The sequence below is a fragment of the Melozone crissalis genome, unplaced genomic scaffold, assembly GCF_028551555.1.
Source record: "Melozone crissalis strain CALT ecotype California unplaced genomic scaffold, PUWL_Pcris_2 ptg000009l_1, whole genome shotgun sequence".
NCBI lineage: Eukaryota > Metazoa > Chordata > Aves > Passeriformes > Passerellidae > Melozone > Melozone crissalis.
The window spans coordinates 1,069,302-1,087,379 of NW_026535787.1; the positions used below are offsets into that span (position 1 = coordinate 1,069,302).

At 46.2% G+C, this 18,078-nt stretch overlaps 1 protein-coding gene across 1 annotated transcript in view; it reads left to right on the forward strand.

Annotated features, from left to right (window-relative positions):
* The first annotated feature begins 4,801 nt into the window (after positions 1–4,801).
* URB1 (URB1 ribosome biogenesis homolog) overlaps positions 4,802–18,078 on the forward strand; it is a 36,667-nt gene continuing 23,390 nt past the window's right edge. The window contains exons 1-14 of the mRNA XM_054270367.1: positions 4,802–4,940; positions 5,449–5,588; positions 6,775–6,926; positions 8,368–8,500; positions 10,417–10,513; positions 11,579–11,664; positions 12,797–12,922; positions 13,598–13,728; positions 14,039–14,234; positions 14,695–14,832; positions 15,223–15,396; positions 15,953–16,100; positions 17,513–17,635; positions 17,901–18,013. Coding sequence (XP_054126342.1) covers positions 4,802–4,940; positions 5,449–5,588; positions 6,775–6,926; positions 8,368–8,500; positions 10,417–10,513; positions 11,579–11,664; positions 12,797–12,922; positions 13,598–13,728; positions 14,039–14,234; positions 14,695–14,832; positions 15,223–15,396; positions 15,953–16,100; positions 17,513–17,635; positions 17,901–18,013 — 1,896 coding nt within the window. The remainder of the gene's footprint in view (positions 4,941–5,448; positions 5,589–6,774; positions 6,927–8,367; positions 8,501–10,416; positions 10,514–11,578; positions 11,665–12,796; positions 12,923–13,597; positions 13,729–14,038; positions 14,235–14,694; positions 14,833–15,222; positions 15,397–15,952; positions 16,101–17,512; positions 17,636–17,900; positions 18,014–18,078) is intronic.

An 18,078-nucleotide genomic window follows, 5' to 3' on the forward strand; every position in this document is an offset into this window, starting at 1 on the left:
CTCCTGTACACAGATTGCTTCTTCTAGCCGTGCACCTGGCACTTGTATAGACTTGAAGCAAGAGGCACGTCCCATCTCACAGAGCTTATGCTGGAAACAAGAGAAAACATGACCTAAGGTGGAGGCAGAGCAACTGCACCAAGGAAAAGGTCCTGGGTTTGTGCTCTTGCCCTCCTAAAGCACCCAAGTTGTCCCTGGTCACTTCCTGACATGATGCTTCAAAGACACACTGGCAAAGATGTGTGTCCTGCCTCTCAGCTTAGGAAGGACATAAGGACAGGCTTGCTGGGTGGACCACGCTCTTGGAAATCAACCTCTTTGTGGAAGTGCTTTATTATGGTTTTATAAGCCTGCCTTTGATGGGTTGTTGTCACTGTTCCCCTTTAATAAATAAGTATTTAAGCTAAGATTTTCCAAAATGACTAATGATTATGTACTTGAAATTCAAGACTGAAGCTTTTTAAAGCCACAGAATCAATGTCAAAACACTGAAAAAACCTGTGGCTTTTCCAAGAGCCTTGAAAAAATCAGGCTTCAGGGTCTCTCAAGTTAGATATGTAAAGGCATGGAAAACTGGTAGTGTTTCAGAAAAGAGTAGCCCATATCAATATCTAACCAGTGAGAGCTGATAGGTTTGAGATCCAGACCTCAGGCTAATTCCACTTGAGCACTGTGAAATTAAAGGCAAATAATAAAATTTGAAAATAATTATTGCAGTGTTTGTAAGGGCTCCTGGTAAATTCTGTGACTCAGTGACCATGCCAAACCAACTCAGAGTGGATGATGCTTGCGGATTATTCCATGTGCAGAAGCTGGGAAGGATTTCAGTACACAGAAGATACCCTGAGTACTGCAGTAGATGCTCAGAGGTGCTTCCAGCTCCTCCAGCTCTTCACAGCCTGCTCATTGACCTCCCCACTCTTCTGTCTTCTTCCCTTCTTTTCTGATCTTTCCACCCATTTTCAGCACCTGGGCACTCAGCCCAGCTCCAGACTCACACCATGCTCTGACTCAAACCCTCATAATGCCCTGTCCACATCGACAGGCTCTGATATTCCTTGTGGGAGGAACACAAATTGCCATTAGTCAGGCCTAAAATGCACTCCTTGCAGTGCAGCTGAAATAACTCCGGGATTGGAGGAGGAGGGAGAAGAGGAGGAGAGGTGGTTTTGTTTCGCAGCATCTAGAGTAAAAAAAGCTGTGGTTTTACTTCAGCCTTGCCAGCCTCTCATCTCCTGGGTCCACACACTGACCTTGCGCATCCCCTGGACTACTCCATGCCAAACTTGTGGAACTCAAGCACTGCAATGACTGTGTCTGACTGTGTCTGACCTGTCATACACATGTGTATGGCCTAGCACTGGGCTGTCCAGGATCATGGGAGTGTGGGGCACAGGGCATTCCGACACGTGATGGCAAAGAAGGGATAGTGCTGGGAATATTCCCTCTGGGAGGCTGTGCTGAGGAGGGCGTCCTGATATCCCATCTCTTGCAGCATCCACCCTCGCTCCTTCAGTGATCCCTCAGGGTGTCAAAGGCTGGAAAGCAGGAACATTTGACAAAGAGCTCTGTATCGCACTTGAAATATTGGGAAAAATGAAAGGAAACTTTTCTGTGGAGTAATTGTGTGAACTAAGAGCAAACATTGAGAACTACAGCTTTAGAGATGGGATTTTGAATTAAATCCATTCCCTCTGAATGCTTTCTATAGTTAATTTATACATAAAATGAAAGAATTATTTAAGAAATGAATGCATTTCTTAGTAGTGTAGGGTAGGGGATCACAACTGACAGATGGCCTTGAAGTGAAGCCACCACAGGGGTTACTTTAACTGGGCTCCAGCAGCCCAGCACCAGTGGGGTTAAGGGACAGGTTTGGGCTGGGATTAGCACAGGCTGTGCTGGGATAGCTGGCTCAAGGTTTAACTGGGCTCCAGTACCCAGCACCAGTGGGGTTAAGGGACAGGTTTGGGCTGGGATTAGCACAGGCTGTATAGCTGGGCTCATGCACTGCTGTGTCAGCTGTCCCACTCAGAGACAGTCCCACATCTGCAGGGAGAGGTTGCGGGCCTGGAGATCAGACTGAGTTTGGGAAGGGTCACGAGGACATGGTTGGGGAGTGATGTAAATGCATCTCAGGAGACTCAGTCCTGAGGGTGGCAAGTATTAGCTACAGAACAGCAAGCATCCCTGGCTGAAGGCTGGAGAGAGAGAGGCTGCCTGAGAAGGACAGCAGTGCTTAAGGCTGGAATCAGAAGAGAAACCTTGGTGAAGCTCTGTCTTAGAAATGGCCAAATCATCTGCCACATCAGTTTTGTCTTCAGGACTGCACGGGTGAGGATCCCACAGTGCAGGAAAAGGTTCAGGTGTGGGAGGCAAAGGCAAGCCAGCAGGACTGCAGGGCTGGGGCTTGGCTGGTTACACACTGCCAGGGCAGTAAAGGCTTCAGAGGTCCTCACCGAGGCAGGAAAGGGTGCCTTGGCTCACTTAGCCTGCTATCCAGAGCTGTTCCTTGAACCAGGCAGAGCTGAAGTTCATGCAAGGGACCAGGATTTGTTTTTCAGGCTTGAGAATGCCAGAGGGGCAGTGTGTAACTTGGATATGATGATCTGTTCATCTGGCAAGAACCACAGAGGAGTATTTTGATTTACTGGGAGCTGGGCAGCTCAGAGGTTGCTGCTTGACTCATTCACTGCTCCCATCTGCTGCACACACAAGCACAGCAGAGCAGATGCATTCTGTCTGGGCCTGAGGCCTCTGACTGGCCCTCCATAAATGCTGCTTGCCAAAAAGCAGACTTAGGGAGGAAAGCTGGCAGATATAACAGAGAAAGGAAAGGACACGGGCTTCCAAGTGCACTCAGCAGAACATGGAAGTGGCCTGGCTGGAAGTGAGAGCAGCAGCGTCCTTCCCCAGCCTCCTGGAAGCCTCTGACAGCCTCACAGGCAGCGAGGGGACAGAATCATTGAACTTGAAACAAAATGAAATAAAAATAACTTTCAGTACCATTCTGCAGTACTTTTTAAAATATTAGAACTATGAAATATGGTGTGATGGTAACTATCAGGCTTGTAAGTCTGGAAAATAGGACTTCTACCTAGAAGATCTCAGAATCTCAGTATCAGTATTGAGCCTTTTAAAAGCTGTGTTAAATCAAATCTTTTTTCCTGGTTCTATTAGCTCTGGCCTTCCTTTTCATCCCCTCAATAACAATGCAACTCCCTCTTGAGAATGTTACTTACCTTCTGCATTATGTGCCTATCAATTTCTGGAACTGCAAATGTATTTGGATACCTCCATAAATTTAGATTTCAAGAAAACGGTAAGACTGAAACAAAGGATTCCTATCATCCAGAAGAACCACCAAAAATATTTTATGGAAGAGCTGAGAAGTCTGTACCTTTGCACAGAATTTGCTACACTGAGGTGAATTCTAAATGGCACTGCCTTCTAAAGAGGCAGAAAAATAGCTGGAATGTAATGAGTTAAATTTAAGTATTCCTAGAAATAGGAATTATTGGCAGAGCTTGGAGCATGATGTCACTAGCAGCAGTAATATGTTTTTAGCTTTGTTCTCATAAATTACTTTAAAAAAGCCCTTGTACCTAGTGTCTAGCAATTAATATTTTCCCATTTTCCTCCCCCCCCCCCAGTCTGATGTAGTCTCTTTATTTTACCCTTTTCTGTCTTCTAACTTCAGCTTCTTTTATTTTGTTCTATCCTCTGCTCTCAAAACATCGCAGCATCTTCTGTCAGTGTGAAAGCATTTGTTCATCCTAGGTCTCAGAACGGCTGTGAATGTTGCCCTCTTCTGGATCACTCTTTTTACAGTATTTTGCTAAAAAAAAAAAAACCAAAAAGAAAAACAGTTTGAAAAGGCCCAGGAAGATACTAATGTTACCTTTATTTCTTGCACATATGAAAAAAAATCTGGTTTAGATTTGGATAGATCTCTATTTTAATTTTTTCTTACTGAAATAATCTACTCTATCTTCCACTACTGTTTCAACTGTTGTCATTCCACATGAAACCGTGTATTGGAGCAAGGCTTTTTCCATTCCTCCTTATCACTGTGCTTGTCCTGGAATAACTCTTGCTGAAAGCAAGCGAAGTGTTTAGATTTTAATTAATCTAAGCCTGCCCTCTGGCAGTGGGAAGCCATTGCCCTTTCTGTCACTCCTTCCCTTATAAATAGTCCCTCGTTACCTCTCCCGTGGGCCCCTTCAGGTACTGGAAAGCCACAGTCAGGTCGCCCCGCAGCCTTTCCCTCTCCTGCAAAGAGCGGAGTATCTGAGGAAGTTCTCTCCCCTCCGTGCTTTCCCCCTCCACTCTCAAGTTTAAGCCGTGCTGGTTCAGGATCGCAGGGGGCTGCGGTCTGGGGAAACTGGGATGACAAAAACCTGCCTGGCCTTGCAAGCAGCGATGGATGAGAGACTGCTGCAGACGGGACACTGGGCAGGAATTATTCCCTGTGAGGGTGGGCGGGCCGTGGCACAGGGTGCCCAGAGCAGCCGTGGCTGCCCCTGGTCCTTGAAGCGCCCAAGGCCAGGCTGGACAGGGCATGAAGCAACCTGGCCTAATGGAAGGCGTCCCTGCCCATGGCAGGGGGTGGGAAGGTTACGGTCCCTTGAAACCATTCCATGACAGCTACTTTTAACTCTTTTTGCCCACCTCGGCACTGGTAGCTGGGGAAGCCTTCCGCTAGGGCGGTCCGGCTTCTCCACGGCCCCGGGCTGCTCCCGCCCCTTCCTGCGGGAGCGGGGGCGGTTCCGGGGCGGGCCCGGGCCGGTTCGGATCGAGCATGGCCGGGAAGCGGAGCGGCGAGGCCGGGGAGCGGAGCGGGGAGCCCGCGGCCAAGCGGGCCTGTGGCCCGCTGGACGAGGAGTTCAATGGCGCCCGCTTCAAGGCGCTGCTGCGGGACCCGGCGGCCGCCGCCAAGGGTGAGGGGCTCTGCAAGGCGGGAGAGGCGCGCCCTGAGGCGGCCGGTCCGGGCTGAGGGGCCTGCCCCGGGGCTGAGGGGGCTGCCCCGGGCTGAGGGGGCTGGTCCGGGCTGAGGGGGCTTCCCTGGGCTGAGGGGGCTGCCCCGGGCTGAGGGGACTCACCCGGGCTGAGGGGGCCGGTCCGGGCTGAGGGGGCTGGTCCGGGGCTGAGGGGCCTGACCCGGGCTGAGGGGGCTGACCCGGGCTGAGGGGGCTCACTCGGGCTGAGGGGGCTCACTCGGGCTGAGGGGGCTCACCCGGGCTGAGGCGGCCGGTCGTGGCTGAGGGGGCTCACTCTGGCTGAGGGGCTGCCCCGGGCTGGGCGGGCGGCCCGGGGGACGTCGCGGGGATGTCAAGGATACTGCTGCTGCTGGGGATGGATGCCGCACACGGGCCCGGCCCCTCTGTGTGGCCCAGAGCGGGTCCCACACGTGGCGCTGGTGGCCCGGGTGACGCTGTGGCTTTGCAGGGCTGGAGACCTTCGTGTCCATCGCCAAGACGCTGCCGTCGCCCCAAGTGTACGATGTCGTGGAGGGATACGTGAAAATTTCCATGGAGTGTGCTGAGATATTCAGGCTTCTCGATGGAGAAAGGAAGCCTGAAAGTGAAGTAAGTTGGGTATGGGAGCTGTCATTCAGGGGCTGGCGGCTACAGTCCCAACAATCCCACCCTAGAGAAGAACCAACAAAAGGTCGCCAGGGAATGGTCACAGCTGCCAAGGCTGCCAGAACTCCTGGAGCGTTTGGACAGCGCTGTCAGGCACAGGATGGGATCGTTCAGGTGTTTGTGCAGGGCTGGGAGTTGGACTGGATGATCCCTGTAGGTCCCTTCCAGCTCAGGATGTTCTGTGGTTTTATGGATAAATAATGCTTTGTGGTGTAAATAACTCTGTAAATTTTTGGTTTGGGTTTGGTTTTTTTCTGGAAGTAGCAGTGGCAGAAGTACCTATCAAGTGGGAGATGCTCCTTTCTGTTCATAGGTGTTCCTGGACATCTATTTGATGACACACACAACCAATAGTCCTGTCCAAATCAAACTGTTAAGGTTCTTTAAATGTTATCAAACAGCCTTTTAGGAAATAAGGGGATCAACAGAAGCAGTTAAGAAAGAAAAACAAAAGTAGCCTAGTGAAAGTAAATGTTTTTAAATATCTGCCTGATACATCAGCATTTCTAGGAAGCCACTGGTAAAGTTGACTTCATTTTTCTTATTTCAGCTGGACACAATTTTATCCTCCTCAGAATATGATGAATGGACAAAGAGTTCAATAACTTTTCACTGTGAATGCTGGTCCAGCATTGCTTACAATGTAGTATTGTATTGTGTGGCTTTTTAACCAGCACTTGCTGTTCTTTGCCTTTCAGTATCATTTTAGTCTCTGTAATGTTCAGTGACAGCCTTTCCTCAACATCCCGCTGCTAGCAGGGGCTGATGTTTGTAATGGGCACAGTCTCAGTGCTGTATGGATTCTGAATTCTTCTGGCAGGAATTAATTGCAAGATTGGAACATGATATTATTCTCCAGGACATTTCATTTTTCATCATCCACTTAGGAGTAGTTGTCTCTTGAAGTGTTGATTCCTTGAAACTTCATGCTCTCAGAAGTGATCTTTGCAAAGAGGAAGCATTAATTTGGGAGAGAATTTAGAAGTTAATGTCACTTTCATATGTGGAAGCTTTCCTCTTGGAGTGGGGTTGCTCTTTTTATTAATGCTGGTTATTACTGTTTGCTCAGCTAAGAATTTCAAGCCTTACCTGATATTGTCAGATATTAACATACTTTTTTATCCTGCAGATGCTGTTAATCTTTCAGGCTCTAGAAGCCATTTTACTGAGGACTGCCAGTGACCTCTCACATTTTTCTGTTGTGGGAATGAACATTGTCAAAAAGTTGATTCATTCCTATATGAAACTGGTCTATGCTGCTTTGTATTCTGAGAATCACAGGTAAGTCTGCTTGGTGCTCTGGTGGAGAATCTCTGTCAAGTGATCTGGAGGGACTGTACTAGATGTTGCAAAATTCATCTTGACTTATTGCTAATAATGCCCCTTTATTTAATAATCCTTTTCAACTTGTCATGAAATAATTTCCTGTGGAAGTCTTTGCAAAGTGGAAACTGATACATCAGACAATCCAGTGCTGTAGGATACTTTCCTGAAGCTCTACTTTTCATCAGCTGGGGCTGTCAGGGTGAGAGCTAGCATGGGTGGTACCTTGAGTGCTGTTATTTTAATGCTGCTTGATTTCTAGGGTGAAATGTATGGTGTGGAACAGGGCTGGGCATTCTTCCTGTGATGGCAAAAAGAGCTGCTCCCGAGTGCTTTATTTCCCTGTATTTTTTGGAGTCAGCTTTCCATGTTTATCATGGATTTTTCTCTTTCAGACTGGCTTTTCTTATGCAATTTTTTCAGTCTCTTAAGTCTGAGGTCATTTTGGGTTGTTCAATAATTGTGTTATCTAGTCTGTGCCAAAAAATTTCTCACACTCATGTGGAAAGGGGAAAGAAGTCGCAAATGTCAGACATTTCAGTACAAACCTGGGAGGCAGAGGAAAGCAGAGGAAAAACCAGACTGAAATTGGCTTGTCCAAGGCAAGGACTCGTCTTTCAGTCTTGGAGCAGAATTGGAAAAGCTTTCTGTGCTGTCCCAGTTCATAGACTGCTCTGTGCCTCCTGCACTGTGCAGTTGATCTTATTGCAGCAGGACAGAGAATCTCAAATAAGTGCACAGAAACAAATGTTGAGGCTGTGCAAGATCTGCACTTGTGATTAAGTGTTTAAAGGTTGCAGGTTCTGGAGAAATCCTTCTGGAACCTGCGCAGAGGAGGTTGCGCATCTCTGATGGGAGATGCTCTGCATTTTCTGTGCAACCTCTTTGATGTGCAGAGGTGTTTTCTTTGCTGTGTGTCTGGGTGGGATCTCTGCTTGAGTCACGTGGCTTTTTGCAGTTTGTCCATGACAGAAACATGATGGACAGATCTGTTCATGGTGGTGGCTGTTCAGACCATGCATGTCTGCAGTCTTGTGCATAGTGGCACTGACATGTTCCTGTTGAAATAGAATTCAGGAGTTCATAGAGTCATGGATAATTAAGGGTCCAACTCCACTGCCATGAACAGGTTATCTTCAAGTTATTAATTTTGTCACTTTCTCCAGCCTCACATTACAGCCTAATTTTGGGGAAGAACATAAAAAGGCATTTCCTTCTCCTGTCTCCCCTCTCCCCTCTTTCCCAGCTGCTGTTATTACTGCCTAAAACAATTACTCTGATAGTTTAACTTCCCTTCTATTTTCTCTTTTAGTTTTGATCTCCTGGTTTGGCAGTTTGTATACCATCACCCTGGGAGTGGCTGCAGGTTTTCCTCTGTTTTGTTTTGTTTTGTGTTTAGGGTGAGCCGGGGGTGCCTTACCCTGCTGTCGGCCATGGTGGCTCAGGGCCCGGACTCAGCCAGGGACGTCTACAGCCACTTTGACTTCAACAACAAGTACCTGCCTGGACTGCTGAAAAGAAGGTGTAAGCAGGTAAATTGAGGTGCTGCATGCCACGGCATGCTGTGCCAGGGCTCCACCAGCTTTTCTAGCTACCTGTTCAGAACAAAGCTGTTGCCAGTGTTTGCTGCATTTTCATCTGCAAGAGCTTAACTCTCCCTTCCTGTCCTGTGTCAGGCTCAAGTCCTTGATTGTGCTCAGCTGGACACATGAAAATGCCTCATGTGTTTCCGAAAGCTATGGAGAAATAGAAATGTACAGTTCTGTAAACTGCCCTTCTAATGTCTGAAGCAGAGTGATAGTAAACTCCTGAAAACCAGTCTTTTCTTTTGTGTTTTGGTCCCACTGAAATAAATGGGAATTGGAGAGAGGATGTTGTGAGTAATTATACAGAGTAATTGCATTTGACAACGTAAACAAGAGTTCTAATTAGTCTTTATCTGGAAATCCTTAAGAAGAATATGTGAGTGAAGAGAAAAAGTCACTCCTCTTTTTCAAGAAGAAACTATCTCTTGTTCCCTCCCTTTTTGCTAAAAATAGTCAGGATTGACCCAAACCAGTGCTTTAGAACAAGAATATTTGTGTCATTCCAAATGCAAGTGTATAATAAATCCAGAATTGTTTGCAATGTGGACATACTGTTCCTGGATTTTAAAGAGTACTTGCAGAGTGAACGTGTACGTTTGTGTTGGGTTTGTGCCATCTGAGATGAAAATTCACACTTTTTCTTTATAAAGCAATCAAGTGGAAGGCAAAAAATCAACACATCCCTTTTCCCCTGGAACCACCTTTTATAGCTCCAGAATTGTCAGATTCCATGGATTTTGACCTCACGGCAGGAGCTGTCTGCAGGAGTAGTTCCACTCTTGATTTTAAATGCTTGGGTGTAGTCTTTTGACCACAAGCTGCTTAAATTAGGTACAAGGAGTCTAGCATCCAAAAGGTCTTAATCCTGTACAGCTTTCAGTGAAATTATGTCACAGCTGGCTGTCAGAGGTGAGTTTTTAACCCAGAAATACCAGGCCCAAAGCTTACAGCAAAATGTTGTTAATTTCTCTTTATTTCTTCTTTCAACCCTTTGGTGAGTCCCTGCTGCCTTTTCTTTTGCTTACTTAGAGTCTTCTTTCAGGCTCCTTTACAAGCAGCTTAGTTTTGCACAGCAGGTTTAAAAACAATGGTAAGTCATGACAGGACTCTGTCAGGGGATGCAGTGGTGGGATGAGGGGTGGCTCTTTGGAAGAGGTGTCTTTATTTACAGTGGATTTTGGGAGAGGATCCTGGGCCATGAAGGTGATGGGATGCTGTCCTGCACAGGCTGCCCAGAGAAGGAACTGCCCCATCCCTGGAAGTGTCCAAGGCCAGGCTGGACAGGGCTGGGAGCAGTGGGAGGTGGCTCTGCCCGTGGCAGGGCATGGAATGAGGGGATCCTGAAGGTCCCTTCCAACTGAAATAATTTTGTGCTTCAATGTTCACATCCTGTGGTGCTGTTACAGGTCAAGCTTTCCCTGCTCCCACTGGGCCTGAGCTGGCAGTTTTATATTCACCCTTTTCATGGGCATTTCTGTGCACTGGCCCAGCAGTGCACAAGTGAGGAGGCGCAGTGATGCAGGGTTTGGCATGAAATGGCTGTTAGTGTTTCCTCTTTATTTAAATTTCTGGCCTGGTCTCGTACATAGAGAATTGACAAGCACGTAAACCAGTACATTTTCCTTTTTATGTAAAAGTGATCTGTTTAATGCAGGAAGTTTTTTAGCTGAATGTACTGTGGATGTATTGCATGTAAATGTATGTCTGTGGCTGCATGCAGCATTTTTATGGAAATTGTTTCATTCACCCATTTATGGAGCTTCTAGGGATAATCAGCAATTGCAGTATCAGTTCTGCAGTTGGGTACAATCTGTGTGCTAACAACATTTTTAAATTTTATATTTCCATTTGTGTGTTTCCAGGGCAGACCAGATGTCCGCATGGCCTACATTCAGTTTGCTCTCTCCTTTCTCATTGCTGGTGACAATGCAATCTTGGCACAGGTGCTGGAACTAAAAGGTACTTCATAACTTTTTGGTTTTAAGGCACAGTCATTTATAGGTGATAATAAATATGACCTAATTAAAAATGTGAACCAGGTAGAGAGCACTAATAAGAAGCCAAATATATATTTTTAATCTTGTTATCTGAAAGGCTTTAAACTTCTTTGGTAGTGCAGTTAATAAGCCTGTCCTGCTTGAGAACAATATACTATCTGCTAAAACTTCACAAAAATAAAGTTTTTGGTGACACAGATTAAAAAAAAAAAAAGTAAATCTAATAGAAAACTTTGAGGCCATAGAGTCAATAAATAAAATTTCATGGCTTCCAGCCTTGCTTGTAAGACAGTAACAGTGGATATGTTGCATTCCTTTTCCTTTGAAAAGGATGTACTTCAGTTGCCTTTCTGCCCTGTGAATTGTGACCCTTGGAAGGGTTATGAGACAATGAGAAGGGATCTAGAATTATTGTTTAAAAAAAATGCTTAATGCTGGCTGGCAGCAAGTAATGGGAAGGGGCCGAGAACTGGCTGTGATTATTGACTGCTCTTGTCCTGCCACCCCAGGGCTGCTGATTTCCTTGAGGTGCTGGGGAGTGCCCACCTCGGCCCAGGCAGTGCAGATGGCTTTCATTGCCCTGTAGGAGCCCCAGGTTCTATAAACTGAGGTTGTCTCACTTTGGGATGCACTGTGAGGCAAAAGGTGATGGATGTAGCTGGAGATGGAACCTCCCAACATTTGAGAGTCACTCAGTGAAACAATTACAAGTGCTTCAAGGGGAGGAATATGAAATTACTTGAATTTTAGTGTGGCATTTCAGGGCCCAAAATGTATTTAAAGTTGACAGATGCTGTAGCAGTGTTAATCAGTCAAGATGAGAGTAGTTTGGCAGCATCACTTGCTCATAACCATGGTCACAGACACATCATCCTTCTGAACTCTGATTGCTGCCTTTGGTTCATCCTGGAATGTAACAGCAGGATAAATTATGTGACATGGAAGAGGAATGGGGATGAATTCCCTGGAGGATTTTAGTATGAAAAGAGCTTTCACATTTTGACTTCACATTTGAAATGTCTGTTAGATTTCATTCCAGCTATCCTTCGCTCTGAAATAAAGGAAGACAGAGTTTCTACTGTCAATCTCCTGCTTTCCACACTGACAGCTAAGGTATGCTACACCCTTGGAACTGTGTTGTTTCATGTTCTCTATTTTCCTTGCTGCTGAAAGCAATTCTGCAGGGATTTCTCCCACAGTGTTCAGTGCTTAGGGCTGCTGGCAGTGTGCTGCTGCAGTGTGGGACTGGTGATGCGTGTTGGAGGCTGGTAGCTTGGCTGTATTACTGTGTCAGGGTTGGAAACAGGGAAGCAGGAATTGCTGAAAGGTGTGAGAGTTGGCTTAGTGGTGGCTTTTCCTGTGCTCTGTCACCTTCTGAGCATGGCCCTGCCTCTTTCGTGGGTGCTCTTGTTGCTTGTAGAGCAGCTGCACCTGAGATATATTTTATTTATTTGAAAGTGTTTTCAGCTCCAGAATCTATGACTTTTAAATCTCTGTTCTGAGCTGCTGTAGCAATGTTGCATAAGCTGTTGCATGAACAGTTGAGACAATGAAGAAAAACATAGTTTCAAATTTGGAGTGTAGCCATAAGAGCCTGCCTCAGACTTGGGCTTTTCTCAACTGACCAATTAAAGCCAAAAATGTTCTTTCATTTTGCTGTTGCAATGACACAGAAAATGAAAAAGAAGGATAATAAAAAGCTATCATTTAAATGTAAAATAAAGCTCCTTGGAACTTTGTTTTTCAAATGAAGCTTTTCCTGTGTGGGAATCACACATCATGAGCTGTTGTGTTATTGGTGGATCCCAGCACCCTGTATGACTCTTTCAGCTTAGCAAGAAAAATGAGAATTAAAACAGTGCCAGCAGTAACGCACAGCAGAAGAACTTTTGAGAAATTTCCTTCCCTTTCATTCAAACTTCATTTGTAGTAGGCTTTGCAATGTCTACACCCGGGTTCCCCTGGTTCTGCTCTGTGGCTGTGATGCTCTAAACGTGATCTGGGCTCTTTAACGTGAACATCTGTCTGTCCAGCACGTGCAGGGTGTGCAGAGGGTGGTGTAGGGTCAGGGTGCAGCAGGAGCAGTGAGAGAAGTGTTGACAGGACAGGCAGAGCCTTTCTGCTGCTGGGTGAGGAGAGCCAGCTCTCTCTTCTGTGTGTACTAGAAGAATGAGGCCTGTTGCTGTTTTGCCATGGTTTTGTGACAACCTGCAATAAATGCAGTTTGCGTTTTTCTCATTTTCAGGTGGTTCATAACAAAAACATCAGCAAGACACAGAAGGTTCGTTTTTTCACTGCAGAAGTGTTGCTGCACATCTCCTCACTGTACCGCTGGAATGGGATTACTGATGTCAGCCCTGAGGATTTAAAGGTCTGGCCATATATCTCTGTTACTCTTAGTCCTCGTGCTGCCTTTATTTCCCTTCCTCTTGCAGCCCCCAGCTTTTGAAACAGCTCCCAGTTGCTTTGAGCCTGATGAGCTCAAAGAGAGGAATCTACTGAGCCTGTTTAAAAAGAACCCCCAGATTTCTGCTGCTTCTCACTGGGTTTTGGTACAAATTTTTCGCCTTTGTGTGTGCCCTCTTGTATTCCTCTACCACATGCTTATGACCCTGCCACTCCCATGCTGATGTACTACAAACACCCTTTGGAGGAGATCTGTGTCTAGGAGGGATCTGCTGGGAGCTGTGCAAACCCCTGACCCCGTTCATAATCACACATTTCAGTTCTGAGTCATTGTAAGTTCTTGCAGTTCCTGGCAGTCCCTGTAAATCCTATGATGCATGATTTCCCAGCCACAGTTGTCAAGAGTCTTCTCATCCCTAGGCATCTTGAGTTGTTCTGGATTTAGAAAGTTTATGGAATTGTAGAATCACAGAATGGTTTGGGTTGGAGGGGACCTTCAAGTCCTGAAGTTTCTCTTTTTGATCTGAACCAAAGCCAAACTTTGTTTTAGTATTTCTCTGAGAGGAGCCATATAGAGTGAGGCTGATACCTGTGATGCCAAATCTCACATGCCTTTTTTACTCCTTTTTGGTTCTTACAGGTGGCTCAAGGTTCTGAGGAGATGGGCAAAGCAATGGTGAGAGAACTTGTGCATAGTTTCTTGATGGACCTGTGCTGCTCTCTGAAACATGGCATAACCTTCCATGACCCAAGTCTGGGAACTTCTGGCAAGTGAGTCACTGGGCAGCTGGGATTGTACATGGATTCTTTGCTAGAAGCAAAAGAGACCTCAGTATTTATCATGTCTGCCCTGAAATGTGTGTTGTTAATTGACGTTTGTCATGCAGAAAATGTGCAGGTGAATTAATTTCTTACTTCTTTGAGTGTAAACTCAGAAATTATGCCAGGAGGATGAGAGATCTTGCCTTCAAATAATAGTTTTACCTTCATTTAATAGTTAGAGAAGCTGCAGAGTTCACATCCCGTATAAAGTATCAAAATAAGGATTTCTTATTCAAAATAATCTTTTTGTCTTCACCAGGGGAGGAAATGTGGTACTTCTGCACTTCCTGCTTGGTTTAAAAACTGCAACAGAAGATGAAATGGTTGCTGCTCTCGTGGTGAATATTCTCAAAGTGTGCCCAGATTTACTGAACAGATACTTCAAGGAGAGCCAGTATTCCTTTGTTCCTAGAGTGAAGTCTGCTTGGATGGACAACATGAAGTTACTCAAGAAGGTGAGACTGTGGGTGATGGTAAAAAGCCATGCTCAGAGCAGGAGGTTCTATAAACATGTAAACTAAACTGGTAAAAAAGGAACTGGTGTAAGAAACAGTGGGAAACATCACATCAGGGACATATTTTTTGAGATGCAGCAACATCAAAGCTCAACTAGAAAAACTTTTTGTCCTTTGTCAGTGTTTTCTGCCTCTTTGTTTTGCTTAAAATGGGCAAGTAGGATCTGGAATCTCTTGGATAGGGGTGGCCTTTAGCAGGGATGCTGTTTGCATACAGGAGGTCCATTTAGTTGTGTAGGAGTCTGGAGGGTGCTCTGTAGCATTTTTGCATAAAAATTGACATTTAATGTTGCCATTACTTCTGACAAGTCAAAATCCTTCTGTAAAATGCTCCCCAGAAGAAGCTGTCATCTCCAGAACTGTATCAGTGGGGCTTAAATTTTTGTTTCTTTTCTTTCAGATCTACGAGGCTCAACCAGAGATCTCCAGTGCTTTTAAGAGTTCAGAATTTATTCCTCTTCCCAGATTGCTTTCGATGGTGATGGTGACAACAGTCCCTGCAGTGTGCAACAGAACAGTGTTCACCCAAGGGTTAAATGTAAGAGCAGTCTGTAGCATTTCAGTGACTTTTCTGTCCTAGTTTGTACTGTTTCATCTTAGTGTGGGATCATTCAAGGAATTTCTGAAGTTGGTTAATTACCTGTGGTTTATGTTGTCTGCCTCAGCATTGATCTGGCTTGGTGAAGCACTGGAAAATGAATTAGAATCACTGATATTGATTGCAGGTGCCTTTCACAAGCACCAGTTCTGCCACTGTCCACTAGTGTTTTAGGCTGGGAATCTGAAAACCCATGGATTCCTTACTGCTAGCTAAGATCCAGAAAATAAGTGATTCATTGACCAATTTTAACCCACATTCAGAGTATGGATTCTGTGCCTAGCATAACAGGAATCACCGAAATGGCATTAATGCACTTCCCTCTTTTAGCTGCCCAGCACAGAGGTGAAGCAGAGCATCCTGTCTCTGGTGTCCATGGTGCTGAGAAGAGCCCTGAGGAACATCCAGCACTGCTTGTCTGAGGAAACCTGGCAGAGGTCACAGATCTACACTCTGCCTGCACTGCAGGAGTTTGTGCAGCTCTACAGAGAAGCTGTCAGCAAGGTAGGAACAAAGAGACAATGGCAGCAGACGCTGCTCTCCCTGTGCTTTGTCCTGGAGTGGTGCAGCTGAGGGAGGTACCCTGGGGAGGCTGTGGGTTACATGGTGAGGGAGGAGCCTGCACTCCTGCCATGTCTGTCTGATGTGAATGCAGATACAGTCCTGTGGGGAGACAGAGCTGCAGCATTCATGGCTGTGGGGCTGCAAATGATTTTCAGGAGCAGGAAGCAACTTCTCTTCCTGGTTAAGTCAATGCAGCCAGCAGAGGTTACTCACAAGTTACTGGACAAGAGAGCACTTGAGTTGAAAATATGCCATGAGGAAGAAGAACCAAACAAATTTTTCACAGGAAGCCTTTTCAACAAAATGTTCTTTCCAGTACTTAGGCAGAAGTGAAGTGCAGTGCTTGATTTGAGGTCATTCTCTGATTGCACACAAGGTCAATTCCAACCTTTGTGAAGAGCTGCAAATCTTCCTGTTGGGTGTTTGGGGATGTATTTATCACAGGAGCTTTGTCTTACAAAGGAGAGCTGTTGCAATTTCCCCTTTTTGCTTTTAGGTTTTGCCAGACATGACCAGTATAGTGGCTGTCTGGCAGTCCCTCCTGAAGCAAGAGAGAGAACACAGCAATGGCCCAGCAGAGAAGAAGGAAGGTGATGTCCCCACTGTGAAGGCAATGACCGAGACAGAAGCTGCTGAGCAGCATGGTAGGCAAAGCAGGTGGAGTTACAGCTTCCTATCTCTGTGGGAATGAGTGATGTGAAACCCTCATCCCACCCTTAACCTCAGCAGGATCCAGATCTCACTTGTGTATTTACTGCTCACCTTTTCTCTGTTCAGTTCTTCAGGCCTTTAGAATTTAGAATTGCCTGAGAGCACAGTTCAGCACAGAGGCTGCCCCTGCTGCTAGAAAGTGAAGCAGTTTGACTTGGCTGTTCCAGGATCACAGAGTGGTTGGGTTGGAAGGGATCTTTGTAAATCATCTTGGGTGATTGAAAATCATCTTTGTAAATCATCTTGGCCTAAACCTGGGTGCCCAGCTCCCCATTCACACAGCTCCTGAACATCTCCAGGGATGGGCACTCCAGAACCCCTTTGGGCAACCCGATGGATGCTCAAGTCAGAAAGTGTTTCCTGATGCTCAGAGTGTTCTGTGGTTCCCTTTGTGCCCTGTGCCTCTGCTCCTGCCCCCGGGTGCTCCTGGCAGGAGCTTGGCACCATCATCTTTGCACTCTCAGGTGCTCATACACATTGATGAGATGCCCCTGAGCCTTCTCTTCAGGCTGAACAGTCCCAGCTGCCCCAGTCATGCCTCACAGGAGAGATGTTCAGTCCCTTCACCATTTTTGTGAGCCTCTGCTGGCCTCTCCCCAGTGTCTCCATTTTCTGAGGACTCCAGACCTGAACACAGCACTCCTGGTTTGGGCTCCCCAGTGCTGAGAGGAGGGGAAGGAGCAGCTCCCTGACACCAGGACACCAGATCCTTCCCTGGCCAGCTGCTGTGTGCTTGGGTGGCCCCAGAATGTACTGGTGTACCTGTTCCTCCTCAGGTGCAGGGCTCTGCTGTTCCTCTTGTTGAGCTCAGCCCTCCTGCCCTTGGCCTTTCCATGCTAGGAGCTGTTTCACAGCCGCAAAATAAAACTGGCAAGGAGATGATATGCCTGAAAAATAATTTTTGGAGAGATTTTTGTTTGTCCAAGTTATTTCACCAGGAGGTCTTTTTTTTTTAGCAGTTGATTACTGTGGCTACACAAATGTTTGTATGGATGTAACACAGGAGTGGTGGACAGGACAGGTGGGATTCTTACAGTGAGCATTCAGATGCTCAGGGTGTGTTTTATATGTGTGAAGACTTCCGAGCCTAATGAGAAATGGCAGCTCTCGATCTACGCACTGAATGAGCAGATTGAGGTTTGGAAGTATTCATACAGGAATGCTGGGGAATGGAACTGGAGATTCCACAGGTGTTTTTCTCATTCTTTTGGGGAAGATAGCAGGTCATTTCCTAGGCAAACCTGCTGGCAATACAGTTATTAATTCTGCTGGCTAATGGAGGTGTGGCACTGTGCACTCTTGCTGTGAAACAAGAACAAACTAATTATGGAAACATTTTGTGTAGGTTCAGATGATGCTGAGACGCTGCTTCTGAAAGCTGCCCTGCTTCAGGTCATATGTCTGTACCAGAAGGCTGTGCCCCACATGGTAGCACAGAGCAACTTTGATTTCAGCAAGCTGATAAAAGGTATGTGATGGGTATTTGTGGTTTTTGTTTTCTCTGGCTGTTTACACAGCAGAAAGGAACGTTTGCTTTTCTGCCTCTGAGGCTGGATTCTCACCTTGGGCTGGCCAGCCTTAGCTGCAGTTTGTCTGGGGATCCCGTGACGTGAAGATCTTTGAGTTGCCAGCTTGTCTCACGCTTGTCTCATGTTTTAAACCCTGACACATGAGTGTTCTGAGGTTTCAGGAAGATGGACCAAACCAAGCTGGTTTCTTGTTTCACCCCTCAGGTATAGTCACTGAAAAGGGCCTGAGGGAGGAGGTCCCTCCTCTCCTGCAGAACCACATCCTGAAGGTGGCTTTGGAGCTTCCTGCCAATAAATTTGCCTGGTTCAAAGTACAGGTAAGAGCCCGATGCAAATATATGTTTCCTTGGCCTGCTGTCCCCAAATCTTCCCATCTGGCATT